The sequence below is a fragment of the Gorilla gorilla genome, chromosome 19 (genome assembly GCF_029281585.2).
Source record: "Gorilla gorilla gorilla isolate KB3781 chromosome 19, NHGRI_mGorGor1-v2.1_pri, whole genome shotgun sequence".
Classification (NCBI taxonomy): Eukaryota; Metazoa; Chordata; class Mammalia; order Primates; family Hominidae; genus Gorilla; species Gorilla gorilla.
In genome coordinates, this window is record NC_073243.2 from 36,528,603 (window position 1) to 36,542,251 (window position 13,649).

Genomic DNA, 13,649 nt, shown 5'->3' on the forward strand with positions numbered 1-13,649 from the left:
TCCTTTGCTGCTTTCATGATTTTATCTTTGACTTTTAACATTTTGACTTTGATTATGTCTAGATATATATCCCTTTTGTTTATCTTTTTTGGAGTATGTTGTGCTTCTTAGATGTGTGCATTAATGCTTTGCATCAAATTTGGCAAGTTTTCAGCTATTAATTCTTTGAATATTTTTTTCTGCTGCTTTTTCTCTCTCCTGTCTTTCTGGAACTCCTGTAATGTGTATGTTGTTGTGCTTAATGGTGCCCCATATTTCTCTGATGTTCTATTCATTTTTCTTCATTCTTTTAAAAATCTATTCTTCTGATTGTGTAATCTTTATTAATCTGTCTCTCCAAATTCAGTGATTCTTTTTTTCTGTCAGCTTAAACTTCCTGTTGAGGCCTCTGGTGAATTTTTCTTTTCAGTTATTATACTTTTGAATTCCAGAATTTCCATTTGATTTTTTTAAAACTTTCTGTTTATTAATATTCTCTATTTTATAAATTATCACCATATTTTTTTCTTAATTCTTTAAACATGGCTTTCATCAGCTCTTTGAACATATTTATAATAGCTGTTTTAGAGTGTTTTTTTCCACGTATAGGCCCTCTCAAAGCAGTTCCTGTGGCTGCTTTTTATCCTGTGTATGGGTCATACTTTAGTGTTTCTTTTCATGTCTGTCTTTCTCTCCTTCTCACTATCTCTCTCTCTTTTGAGACAGAATCTCACTCTGTTGCCCAGGCTGGAGTGCAGTGATGTGATCCTAGCTCACCGCAGCCTCGAATTTTTGGGAACAGGTGATCCTCCTGCCTTAGCTTCCTGAGTGGTTGGGACAATAGGTATGCACCACCACACCCAGCTTTTTAAAAAATTATTTTTACTTATATTTTTTGTAGAGATGGAATCTTGCTTGTGTTACCTAGGCTGGTTTAGAACTGCTGGCCTCAAGTCATCTTCCTGCCTTGGCCTCCCAAAGCACTGGGACAGGCATGAGCCACTACATCCGGCCAAAACTGGACATTTAAGATAATGTATTATAGCAACTCTGGATCCTGAGTCCCCCAACCCACATGCCCAACTTGGGTTGCTTCTTTGTTTGATAAGTTGTGAAGTCTATTTCCCTCACAGTGTGCAGTCTTGTGACCCTGTTTGCAAAATTTTTTTCTTGTTTTTATCTTTATCCTGGTTTCCAACAGAATACCCTTGGTTCAAGACCATTTAGTGGTCAATTACTGATTGGTTAGAGGTTGTGTTTAACCTTCCTGAATCAGAAAGATTTTTACATTTTACTGTTGGATCTGGTGTGGCTTATAGACTATGTTCATTCTTCACGGAGTTTTGAGTTTGGCCTACATTTAGCCAGGGACCAGTAACTCAGAAGTTTCTTCTCTAGCATCTCCTCGAAGGACATTGCCTTGGATATACACAACATTCTTCTGGGCCACCAAGATGGACTATAGTTTTAGCCAGGCTCTCTTTGACTATCTATTCACTAATCTCCTAAGCTTCTGACTAGTCTGCCTCTATTATATCACAGCCATCTGTTACTCTTCACTCATTGCTAACTCTCTGTTCTTGGTGTTTTCTTTTCTTTTGAAGGGTAGCATACATTTGCAGGTGAGTAGTTTCATTAACCTATTTACTGTCTCTAAAATCTTGGCAGTTCTTCATTTCATTCTGTCTCTTTCAGTCTAAGATGCAGTGTTTCTGCAGACAGAGCATTTTCAAAAAACCTTGTGAGTTTACCATGTGTGTCACAGGGATTCATGCTGTTAGACAACAGGGTCTTTCATAGATCAGGGATTCATACCACTAGACAGCAGGATCTTTCACAGATATTTCCACAGGCCCACCTATATTTCTGGCTTCTGCTAAGATGGTTGAATGGGTCCATGAGTCACATTCCTACTCTCTTCAGCATTAACAAAGGTTTTCCAGCTATGCCCTTGGCCTTCTCTACAAAGCACACTTTTCTTACAGGAATCTCCAACCTTTACCATCTTTTCCAATCTCGATGGACAGAATTTCCCAAATCATCAAGTTCTGGTTCCTTTTTGCCTAACAGTTCTTTCTTCAATTTATCTTTTTCTCCTCACATTTTACTATAATCCCCAAGAAGAAGCCAGGTTGCACTCTCAGTGCTTGACTTGGAAATCACCTCAGCTAAACCTCTAAGCTTAGCATTTACAAGTTCTGCTTTCACACAACTTGCAGGACAGATCTAGGTTTTCTGGTACTGTATAGCAAGGAACGCCTTTCCTCCAGCTTCTAAAAACTTGTTCTATATTTCCTTCTGAGCCCTTGCCAATAACACCTTTAATGCTCATTTTTTCACCAACATTCTGTTCATGATGATATATGCATTATCTAAGATGATACAGGTTCTCTCTAATATGCTCCTCCTGAGCCCTCCCTGGTAGGATCTTTAACATCCACATTTCTACCAGATGTCTGTTCAAGACAATCCAGGCTTTCCAGTTCCAAAGCCACATCTACATTTTTAGGTATTTGTTACAATAGCACCCCACTTTCTGGTACCCAAATCTGTATAGGTTTCCTATGACAGCTATAACCCAGCACAAACTGGGTGGCTTAAAGCAACAGAAATTTATTCTCTCACAGCTCTAGAGACTAGAAGTCCAAAATCAGAATCACTGGGCTAAAATCAAGATATCAGTGGGGCTTGACTCCCTCCAGAGGCTGTAGAGGATAATCTGTTACTTGCCTCTTTCAGCTTCCAGTGGCTGCCAGCCTTCCTTGATTTTGACTGCATCACTTCAACCTCTCCCTTGACTTTACATCAGCTTTTGCTCTGTGTGTGCATGTGAAATCCTGCTCAGCCTCTTTCTTAAGGATGCTTGTGATGGTATTTAAAGCTCACTGAGATAATTGAAGATAAGCCCCTAATCTCAAAATCCTTAACTTAATCATATTTGCAAAGGTCTTTTTTCCAAATAAAGTTGACATTTACAAGTTCTAGAGATGAAGACATGGATATCTTTTGGTGAGGGTGGATGAGGGGGCATTTTCAGCCTACCACGATAAGTGCAGAGGAACTTTGACTTTCCACTTAATACCTTTCTGTAATTTTTAACTTTTTTTGCAATGTGCAAATATTGCTTTTATGATTTTAAACATGAATTAACATTAATACACCAGAAGGACATGCACACATACATACACACACATCTCAGAGTACGAAGTGATTAAAAAGTAGTTTCAAAAGAGATATGGTATACCTGAGACCACCTAGTTATTATCTCAAAAGAGAGATATATACTTTAAAAGCCTGGCACAGTGGCCAGGCACAGTGGCTCACACCTGTAATCTCAACACTTTGGGAGGCCGAGGTGAGTGGATCTCTTGAGGTTAGAAGTTCAAGACCAGCCTGGCCAACAAGGCAAAACCCCATCTCTACTAAAAATATAAAAATTAGCCAGGCGTGGTGGTGCACACCTTTTCCCAGCTACCTGGGAGGCTGAGGCACATGAACTGATTGAACCCGGGAGGCAGAGGTTGCAGTGAGCTAAGATCATGCCACTGCACTCCAGCCTGGGCAACAGAGCAAGACTCTGTCTCAAAAAAAAAAAAAGGCTGACATAATGTAAATTTGTGATAATCATTTTATTATAGGAAGATGAGGAAAGTGTACCTGCTGTGTCTGTGAGTGGCACAAACTAGATAATATCAAAGGTAAGAGAGAAAGATTCAAACTACTTTAGTAGGCTAGGATGCTTTCTTATAAAAGGAAATATATATACACTTTTAATTTTTAGGTACATACACTGGATAGAAATTTATATCTTTCCTCTCATTCCATACATTAACATGGAAATTTAGGCTTCTTTTAGTATAATGTTACTTAAAGCCTACTCACCATATCCTTCCTGCCCTACATTCATTCTTTTACTAAACAATACTTTTTAGTATTTACTTCACGTAAGATACTAAGATAGTCTCTGGGAATATGAAGACATATATCTGTAGTAAAAGCTTTGAAGCAACTTAAACATTCATTAATAGGGTACTGGTGAAATAAATTATAGTACGTTCACATAGTAAACTATTGCTTAGCTGCTGAAAAGAATGAGGAAGTGTAGTCTACACTGATATGGAACAGTTTCCAAGGACTTGTTAGGAGGGTGGGGGAAAGAAGGCAAAATACAGAGTGTATATAATATATGACCATTTGTGTAAGAAAATATATATACATACATATTATGTATACATACATACATACATACCTATTGGACTAGACTATTGCTGGAAAAATTCCAAATAAATTAACCACGGCTGACTCAGGAAAAAATAATAGTACAGGGGTAGAGGAGGGAAACTTATTTTGCATTGTATTTTTGTCTGAGCCTTCTGTATTTTGAACCATATTCATTAATTTCCTGTTGAAAAATAATAAATTATTTAAGAAAAAGATAGTCCCACCCTCAAGAAAGTTAGAGTACACTAGGAGAGACTGATATGAAAGAAATAAGTATAATATGGAGTATATTGGGCAGTAATATGTGTGTGAAAAGAAGGAGAAGTCGTTTTTCTCTGGGCAGCAGTGGATGGTGAGGCATTGGGGGAGCTCAGGGAGAGCTGTATAGAGGAGGTTGTTTGAGAAGTAGTAACAGTAGTAATAGATTGACCACTTTTTCACCGACAGTCTGAGGAGGAGCAACGGCAGCACAGGTATAGATGGAAGACATAATTATCTCCTGGAACCTGTTAAAATTATATTTACTACTACAGAACCCAGTCCTAATTCTTGGTGTATTTGCTAACTTCATTTCACTAGCAGCTGAGCCACTGATGTTTCTACCTCAGCCTTTCTTGCCTCCTGCCTTTCTGCCTGCCTGCTTTCCCACCTTCCATCCCCCTTACCTCCTTCTGCCTTTCTTTTCTTCCCTCCTTCTTTCTTTTTCTCTTTCTCCCTTTCATTCTTCCTTTAGTCTTTTTTAATGAGAAGAAACTCATGTATCAACAAATTAAAATTCAGTAGCAACTACATTAATTCTTTTTTTATTGGACAAGGATTTATAGATAAATCCAAACTGTGTTTTTGAAAGAGATATTTGATGTTACTTAGAGTAGTCTGCTAGCACACATTCACAGTAATACACCCTCAATCTGGGTTCCCTTACATAAACAACCTTTTTCTAGGTGGCAGAGTTACTTCTTCTGAATGGAGCTGATCCATTATTTAGAAATGATGATGGAAAATGTGCTTTGGATGAGGCCAAGGATTTATGTATGAAGCGTCTCCTTGAGAGATATATCCCTAAACATCAAAAATGCCTTACATCAGGTAAGATTAAACTGCCCTGTAATAGCTATTTGTCACATCAGTGAAGTTACAGAAATTTAATTTAGAATTAAAGAAATTAAATTTATTTTTCTCATGAGTGTTGAGAAAATCCATCCAATAGTGTCTTTTCTTCATTCTTTTAATAAATCACACTGACTTGTTTGCAAATGCACATAGGACTCTAAAAGAAAAAAGAAAGGTAATACTTTTCTGCAGGTTGTACATTGCAAAGAGTTAAGAAACCTTTTATAAATTTGTTTCTTTTCCCCAAAATCCTTTGACTAAATAACATGATATGATCGCCTTTGGTTATGTCCTTTTCAGTGAAAATGGCCAGGATTATTTATATTCATTCCCTAAGAATATTTTCTTATGGCTATACTTTTTCCCTCTCATCCACTGCTCTATTAAATTGAACAACAAAAGAACTTGATCTATAGTTTTCAATAAAAAATTATGTAAACACAATTTAAATACATGACATACTCTTTATAATCTCTAATACATTTGTTAGATTTTTTGGTAACAACTCTACATTCATCTGCTCAGGATTCTGCAGTGGCTCTCCCTTTAATCTAGAAGAAAAGCCAGTATCCTTACAATAGCCTAGAAGTTCCTGTTATCAGCTGGCCACCGTACTGGTTAACCCCTTTTACCAGTACTTTCTACCACCATTACTCAACTTCAGTCATGCTGGCCTCCTTGCTTTTCCTCAGATATGCCTCCCCAAGTCTTAGTTCAAATGTCACCTTCTCAACGAGGCCTAGACCACCCTACTTAATACTGCAACTGCCCGCTTCTTACCCTCACTATATTAGTTATCTATCAGTATGTAACAACGAATCCTAATACTTAGCAGCTTAAAACAACAAACATGTTTTATCTCACACAGCTTCAGAGGGTCAGGATTCTGGGAGCAGTTTAACTGAGTGGTTCTAGATGAGAGTCATAGGTTGTAGTCATCTCAAGTTGCAACTAGGACAGGAAGATCCACTTTCAAATTCACAAATGATTGTTGGCAAAACTCAGATCATTGCTGGTTGTTGGCTGAAGGCTTTAGCTACTTGCCACATTAGCTTCTCCATAAGGCTGCTGACAACCTGGCAGCTATCTCAGAGCAGGTGACCTAAGAGGAGGAGAATGTACCTTAGACAAAAGCCAGTCTTTTCATAACCTAATCTTAAAAGTGATATGTCATCACTTTTGCCATATTCTGTTTGTTAGAAGTGAGTCACTGAGTCTGGCCCATACTCAAAGGTAGCAGAATTAAGCTCCACCTCTTAATATACATGGATACATTAAAAATATATCCATAGATTCACAAAAATCTATGGATATATTTTTAGAATCATTATACTCACTCTATTCCCTCTAACCCTGCTCTACTTAGACATTCCCCATAGCACTTATTACCTAACGCATTAGACAGTTGGCTTATTTTTTATTTTATGTCTTTTTCCTCCAGAATCTAAGCTCCATGAAGGAGAAGATCTTTGTTTTGCCTGCTGATTAATATTAAAGTGTCTTGTACATAGTAGGCATTCAGCAAATATTTGTTGAATAAATATTGTCAGTCCTCTGAAACAAAAACAAAAACAAATTCTTTCCATTCAAGAGATCCATATGTGCTTCATTCCCATTTATTAAACTGTATTTTAATAAAAAAAAAATCCCCAACAGATATTTTCTCCCAAAGGCTTTTATATATTATTATCTTCAACAACAAAGGCTTCTACCTTTGCAGTTCCCCCTTTGTGTGCAGGAAAGTTTAATCTGAAAATCCTTCTCACCATGAAGTGAGTGGGTCTCCCTACATGTCCTGTAGTTCTCCCTTAATAGAACAAAACTTAGGCTGGCAGTGGAAACCTATCCTCTGCTAAAGCTCTGTGTCTTCCTGGGGACAAATAATACAGCTGTGGCTGTTGTCACTTCTTTGATACAAATATAAATTCAAAGTTCTTTGGTGGCAAGTAATCAACTTAAGGCTGAAAAGGGAGTTTCTTGACAGAACAACTCAAGAATTAAAGGAAAAGCTGAAGATCCAGACCTTGGAAAGGTCAAGAATAAAAGCAGCTCCAGGGATCTAGGCAGCAGGAACCAATGGTATCTCTCTTCAGAGAGCTGCCTATGAGGTTATGTGCTGGGCAGGCAAAACAACAGATGCTCTCTAACCCACCTCCACTGGAATTTATTTTCTATGAAGAGTCATTCATTCATTCATTCATTGTATCAGGGTTGCTATGTATCAAACACTAAATAGTGCTAAAGCCTGATAATACAAGATGAATAAGAAACAGGGATAGCAAGCAATTACGATGAAGAATGTGATAAAAGAATGCTCAGGCCCTGTGAGAGTACATAAAAAAGACACATAACCCAGGCTCCTTCATGTCCAGGAGGATAACAGGACAGATATTACATATCTATTCTTGGTTAATGATTAAGTGTCAACACAAACTCTTTGATAAGTCTATTAGAAAAGATCTTTTCCCGATCTAAATGGTTTTAAATGAAATTTAAAGTACATCTCTGTATTAGTTTGTTCTCATTGCTGCTAATAAAGACATACCTGAGACTGGGTAACTTATAAAGGAAAGAGGTTTAATTGACTCACAGTTCTGCAGGACTAGGGAGGCCTAAGGAAACTTACAATCATGGTGGAAGGGAAACAAACACGTCCTTCTTCACATGGCAGCAGCAAGGAGAAGTGGAGGGGAACAGGCCTTTATAAAACCATCAGATGTTGTGAGACTTATTCACTATCAGGAGAACAGCATGAGAAAAACCTGCCCCCCATGATTGAATTACCTCCCGCTGGGTTCCTCCCATGACACATGGGGATTATGGGAGATACAATTCAAGATAAGGTTTGGAAGGGGACACAGCCAAACCATATCAATCTCCTTCCCAGCTGGGTTCTATTTAATATAAAACAGTTCTTCCAATTATTGTTAGGTGTGTCTGTTATTGAAAATTAGGTGCAGTTGAGCAATCTAACAACCAGTCATGACAGTAGTTTTTCTTTAGGGTTAGTGGATCTATTTTATTATTTTATGGATACTTATTTTATAAATCATATACTTGATCAAGAAATGCAGTTGTCTGAATGCTATTGACAAGAACTAAGTCCTGGATCAAAATATTCTACTTTTATAGTAAAGAGAAAACTTCATTGATAATTGAAGGCTACCAGGAGGTAATTAATTAATGGTTCATTAGAGCAAAAAACTTCCTTCCAAGTAGCCAAATTGCTTGAGAAGTGAGACAGACAGTAACTTGTTGAAGCCAGGTCTATACAAGCACATTAAGATAAATTATTAAAACAATCGTATTAACATTTTAAACTATATGGAAAATTGCAAATAAAATTCAGTTGGAGGCAAAAGTATATTTTTAAATTGTTGCTTTGATAATCTGCTTAACTGCTTGACTTATTTATTTTAAATAATTACAACATGCATTGTTTTGCTCTTCTGGAAATGCTTCCTACAGCATTCTAGTCCTTTCTCCAAATCCAGAATCCCCTCTTCACCAGTGCCCACTTTAATCTACTCCTACCCAGTGAAATTTCTTTCATGTAAAGGAATCCCAAATATTTCTCCGTAGGACTAAGCTCCCTCTCTTCCTTTGTGAGAGAATTTACTAAGATGGGTTGCATTACCATGCTTCACCAGATGGTTTGAATATTTCTTAAGTTTAAACTTTCAAATTCCATGATTAATTATCAGCCTACTTTTCAATATGAATGCAAAATTAGGTTATTTAAGTAAAGAATATTTGTGTGTAAATAGAGAATATTATTTCACTTAAATAAGTAGAAACAGAGTATTCAAGTTCCAGATGAAGAGCTTTCAAGTATGGGAATGATGAATAAAGAACTTTCCTCATATAAAATATATTTGCTGCTTTTCTAGCTTAAACTAAAATATATCTACTTTGATGTAGGACAAGGATTCAGTCCTAACTTTATAGCCTCATAGGCTATAAAGCTTATAGGGTAAATTAACATTCCTAATTTTCTTATCTGTAAACTTAGGTTTATAATATCTCTGCATCTACCTGTATACCTATGGGATTGTTAATGTGAGGACTGAAGTTAATATATGTAAATATCTCAACACAGTACCCGGTACATTATGGGAACTCAGAGTGGCAGAGGGAAAATAATATAGCTATATCACCAAATATCACCACCTCAGAATTTATACCTGGGTATTAAGTTGGTTGTATTAGGGAATGTAAAGTCTTAAAACTCAGAGAAAATAAAGCCCTGTTCTTCCTTCCAGATTCTCTTAGGAACCATGTCCCTTGCAGGGTGGTTTCTGGAAAATACGATTTTTCTACTCTTTTATTTAAGATCAAAGGTTTGGAGAAGGTATAGTGTCCTTTTGCTCTTAGAAAATAATAATAACAATAATAATGGAGCACTTTCTCTATACATAGGATTCATGTAAACACTTTACATGGATTATATAATTCAATCTTCACCATTCTATGAGGTTGAAACTATTATTAGCTTTCATTTATGGGCATTTTATGGAGGCAGAGACGTTAAGAAATTTGCTCAAGGTCAGCCAGCTGCTAAGCAGATGAGAATCAAGACTGAAACTCTGGAGTGAGTCCCCAGAGACGGTGCTCCAAAGGAATAGCACCTTTTTGCTTGGTAAAAGGACATTATGTTTGACTTTTTCACCTGTATAATGTGAATGAATCAATGTCATACTTCATTATGCAGCTCATAATTTGATTGCTATCATGAAAGTTATCCCCAAGAAATAAATTAAATTGCTCTGTTTTTGAATTACATCCTCATTAAAATATTTTACATTTCTAGCTTATATTTAGGGAAATTTGTGTTATGTATCACATACAAGATGTTCATTCATTTATTCCTTCCTCTGTCAAATATTCTTTGAATATTTCCTGTGTGTAAGCCATTGTTCCTAGGTTTTTATCTTTTGTAGCCAAATGCATATATAGTTAACTTTAATGCTACTTTCAGTACATAAAGGAGGCTATGAAGAGACACTAAAATACATTCCTTTTATTATCAACTTAGGCTTTTTAAAAATAGCCTTTTTCCCCCTGTGCATTCACAAGATGGTTGGCCTTTTCCATCTGTGTATGTTTTACTTTAAAGAGAATGCAGCATTCAATTAGGACCTTATTAAGCAGGCATATTAGGAGACGATAATCTAATTAATTATAAAATAATTTTTCACCTTATAAAAGTAGCTTGCACGCAGTTACATAATCTATTGAATAAAAAGGTCATATCTGTCATATCTGGATATATCTGTGGGGAAAATAAATACTGAGTTTAATGCCAATCTTTAGTGTTAGTTATTTTGTTAGATCTGTTCTGCTTTCCCTATAGAAATGTTTTAGCTCTCTTAAGATAGTATTTGATTTCTAATATGGAACTTATAGGAATGTTGTATGTGCCAATTTTAATATAAAATGTTTGCATAATTTCACTTATTCCACTTGGTTTTCTCGTGGCAAAGGACTGGTGGGTTTTAGAAGTCTAAAGTCTAAATACTAGAAGCTGTTTCATTGATTTTCTCTTTTTGTTTACAGCTCAAAGGAGTAGCATTGACCCACTAGACATAGAGGATGTGTACCAACACAAGGTATATCTATGTTTAGTAATAAACATTTTTATAGGGATGTAACTTCTGGTTGTTTCATAGATTGTCAAAGGGAAGAGAAAGACTGCTGAAGCTTTAGTAATAATGACTTCACATTTGCTTTTAAGACACTAGAATAATTGCATGAGAATCAGAGGGTTCTGGGCTGTTAGTTTGTGGCATATCTGGGCACGCTAATATACTGGTAACCATTTCCTTCCTCCTCCTCTTTATGGAGCTTAAGGTTTATCAACTATGTCTAATTTCCTGTGGCCTAAGCATAGTACAGGAAAGAGTCAAAGGTATTAGCCCATCCCTTCAAACTTTACATCGTGGGCAGTTACTCTTCATCTGGTACTTGAGTTGTGTGAATGAGAGGAAGCTGTGTTCCTGTTTTAATCTTAGCAGCCCATAATAATTTTTTCATACAGACCAGTTGAAGAGCATATCTGTCTTCCTGTTTTTAAGTCAATTTTTCTGCTTCCATCCCATAGTTCTCCCAGATACTAGAAGAAGAAACCCCTAATTCTAGCTCCACCTATATAACAATTGGGAGAGGAGAGTGTTTCTAAAGCATTTGTGTAAAGCTTCTTGTAAAGTTTATAGAGTCTGACTACTGGAATCTGCTTTCTTTGGTTTTCTCTTGCTGTTTACAGCTCAAAGGAATAGCACCAATCCACTAGACACAAAAGATGTACACCAACACAGAGTTTCCTTGTAAAGGAAACTTTGATCTGACTAATTTAAAAGCCTATAAAAATTAAGTAGATTAAAATTTTTTATTATGTTTAATAAGATTAGTAGTGCTACAATAGTGGCAAGAAGGAATTAAAATCTACAGTAGCAAATAAAGATTAGTATACATACTGAGTCTAAATCTATTACATTTGCCTTTCTTCTATTAGTCTGCATTTCTGAAATATCAGGTTGGCTATATCCCAGCAGGATCTGTGGTTAGATTGAATTAGAAAATAATAGTTTGAATCAAATAATAGTTGATTTATCAATAATCCAGATTGAATTGATATAGTACTACCGCTGAAAATTAAAGCTAACTATGTATTTTTTTTCTATAGAAACCAAAGTTCAGTTCTAAAAGTCACATTTGGCATGTTTATAATGAAAATTCCAACAGACAGAAGCTGGAACATGTAAAAGTCAATAAAGGAAGCAAAGAGAGTTTATTTATAAATAAAGAAGATGTATATGAATATTACCAAAAAGATCCCAAAAACACAAAATTTGGTAAATCTAAGCATAAACAATCAACTCTTAACCAGATATACTCTACAGGACTCAGAAAGGGCAATCTCCATAATGTCAAAGATCCCAACACAAACGTGCCAAAAGGTATAGGAAGAAGAAAAACACAACATAAAAGGACCCAAGTAGATGATGTAGACTGTAATCCAAGAAAGACACTAGCTGTCTCTCCTTCCAGGAGAATAAACAGATTGGTTACCTATCAGCAGCATATTCCAGAAACCCATAATGACCTTCCAGAAGAATTGTGTGAACCTTCCAGCTTAACTCTGTCAAGCCTGAAAAATGGATTAGATAGCAGTACTGAGGCTTGTTCAGTTTCCAAAGAGATACACATCCAGAACCTGGATTTATCAGATAGTCAAGAAGTTCAATGCTTGGAATTAGAATCTGTTGACCAAACTGAAGCTGTTTCTTTCCCAGGACTTTTATTACATAAAGAAATCAAGTTACCAGTTGTTACTACAGATAAGCAGCCTCACACTCTCCAGGAACAACACCGTGTACTTTATAAATCTCATGAAAACAGTAACTTGGTCCCAAAAGATGAGAGATTTAACAAATGGGAAAATTCTTTCCTATCCTTTGTAAAGGGAAATTCTGATAATGATGGTGATGATGATTGCTCTACCTCTGAGAAGGCTATAACATCTAAAAAGGTGTTGTGTTCTACAGGTGGCAAAAAACACTATAATTTTAAGGAGAATTTAACAAATAAAAAAGAAATGGGTTTTCAACAGTTTTTACTTTCTGAAGATCATCTTTCACAGGAAAATGAGTTAAAAGCAGTCAGCCTAACCACACTTCCAGAACAGGAAGCTGTTAATTTTTCTCATTCAGATAATGCAGTTATTTCTGAACATGTTGCAAATTATGAACAATGCATATTTGGACCTTCTTTTGATCACTCAAATGGCAATCCTGAGCAAAATTCCCTGGCTTGTATGAGAACACTTTTGACACATGAGGCTTCAAAGTTGACTAATCATGTGGAGCTATTCAAAAAGCCACAGGATTATATTCCCAGGGCACCAACTTTTTTAATGAATCAAACAGATACACATATTGTGGAAAAGGTGGCAAAGAATTGTGACACTGAGAGGAATTACATTGACAGAGACCAAAAAATAATTTATTCAAATGAGCCTTTATCCATAGTTGTTCATTCTCAAGTAATAGAAACAACTGAAGTTGAAAAAAGGAGACAAAACCATCTAGAAAGTGAGACTATACACGATATAGATTCTCATTCCACTGACAATATGAGTAAAGAATTGGCCAACATCTCAAAACTTAGTCAAAGAGAAAAGAAGGAAATTTCTCACAAACCAGGTATTAGTAATATTTCTTAATCTGTACATATTTCCTATAGATTTACTTATTTTTATAGAAATTTCCAACTGAATTGTATTCAACCGATGGCCAAACTGAGAAGAATGAGGATATGTGGGCCATATTTTGAGATGC

At 36.1% G+C, this 13,649-nt stretch overlaps 1 protein-coding gene across 10 annotated transcripts in view; it reads left to right on the forward strand.

Annotated features, from left to right (window-relative positions):
- Nucleotides 1-13,649, forward strand: part of ANKRD31 (ankyrin repeat domain 31) — a 184,938-nt gene that overhangs the window by 83,416 nt on the left and 87,873 nt on the right. For all 10 annotated transcript variants that reach the window (XM_055367816.2, XM_055367815.2, XM_055367812.2 and 7 more), the window contains 3 exons: nucleotides 5,145-5,289; nucleotides 10,870-10,922; nucleotides 11,996-13,514. In XM_055367816.2, the coding sequence (XP_055223791.2) occupies nucleotides 5,145-5,289; nucleotides 10,870-10,922; nucleotides 11,996-13,514 (1,717 nt within the window). The remainder of the gene's footprint in view (nucleotides 1-5,144; nucleotides 5,290-10,869; nucleotides 10,923-11,995; nucleotides 13,515-13,649) is intronic.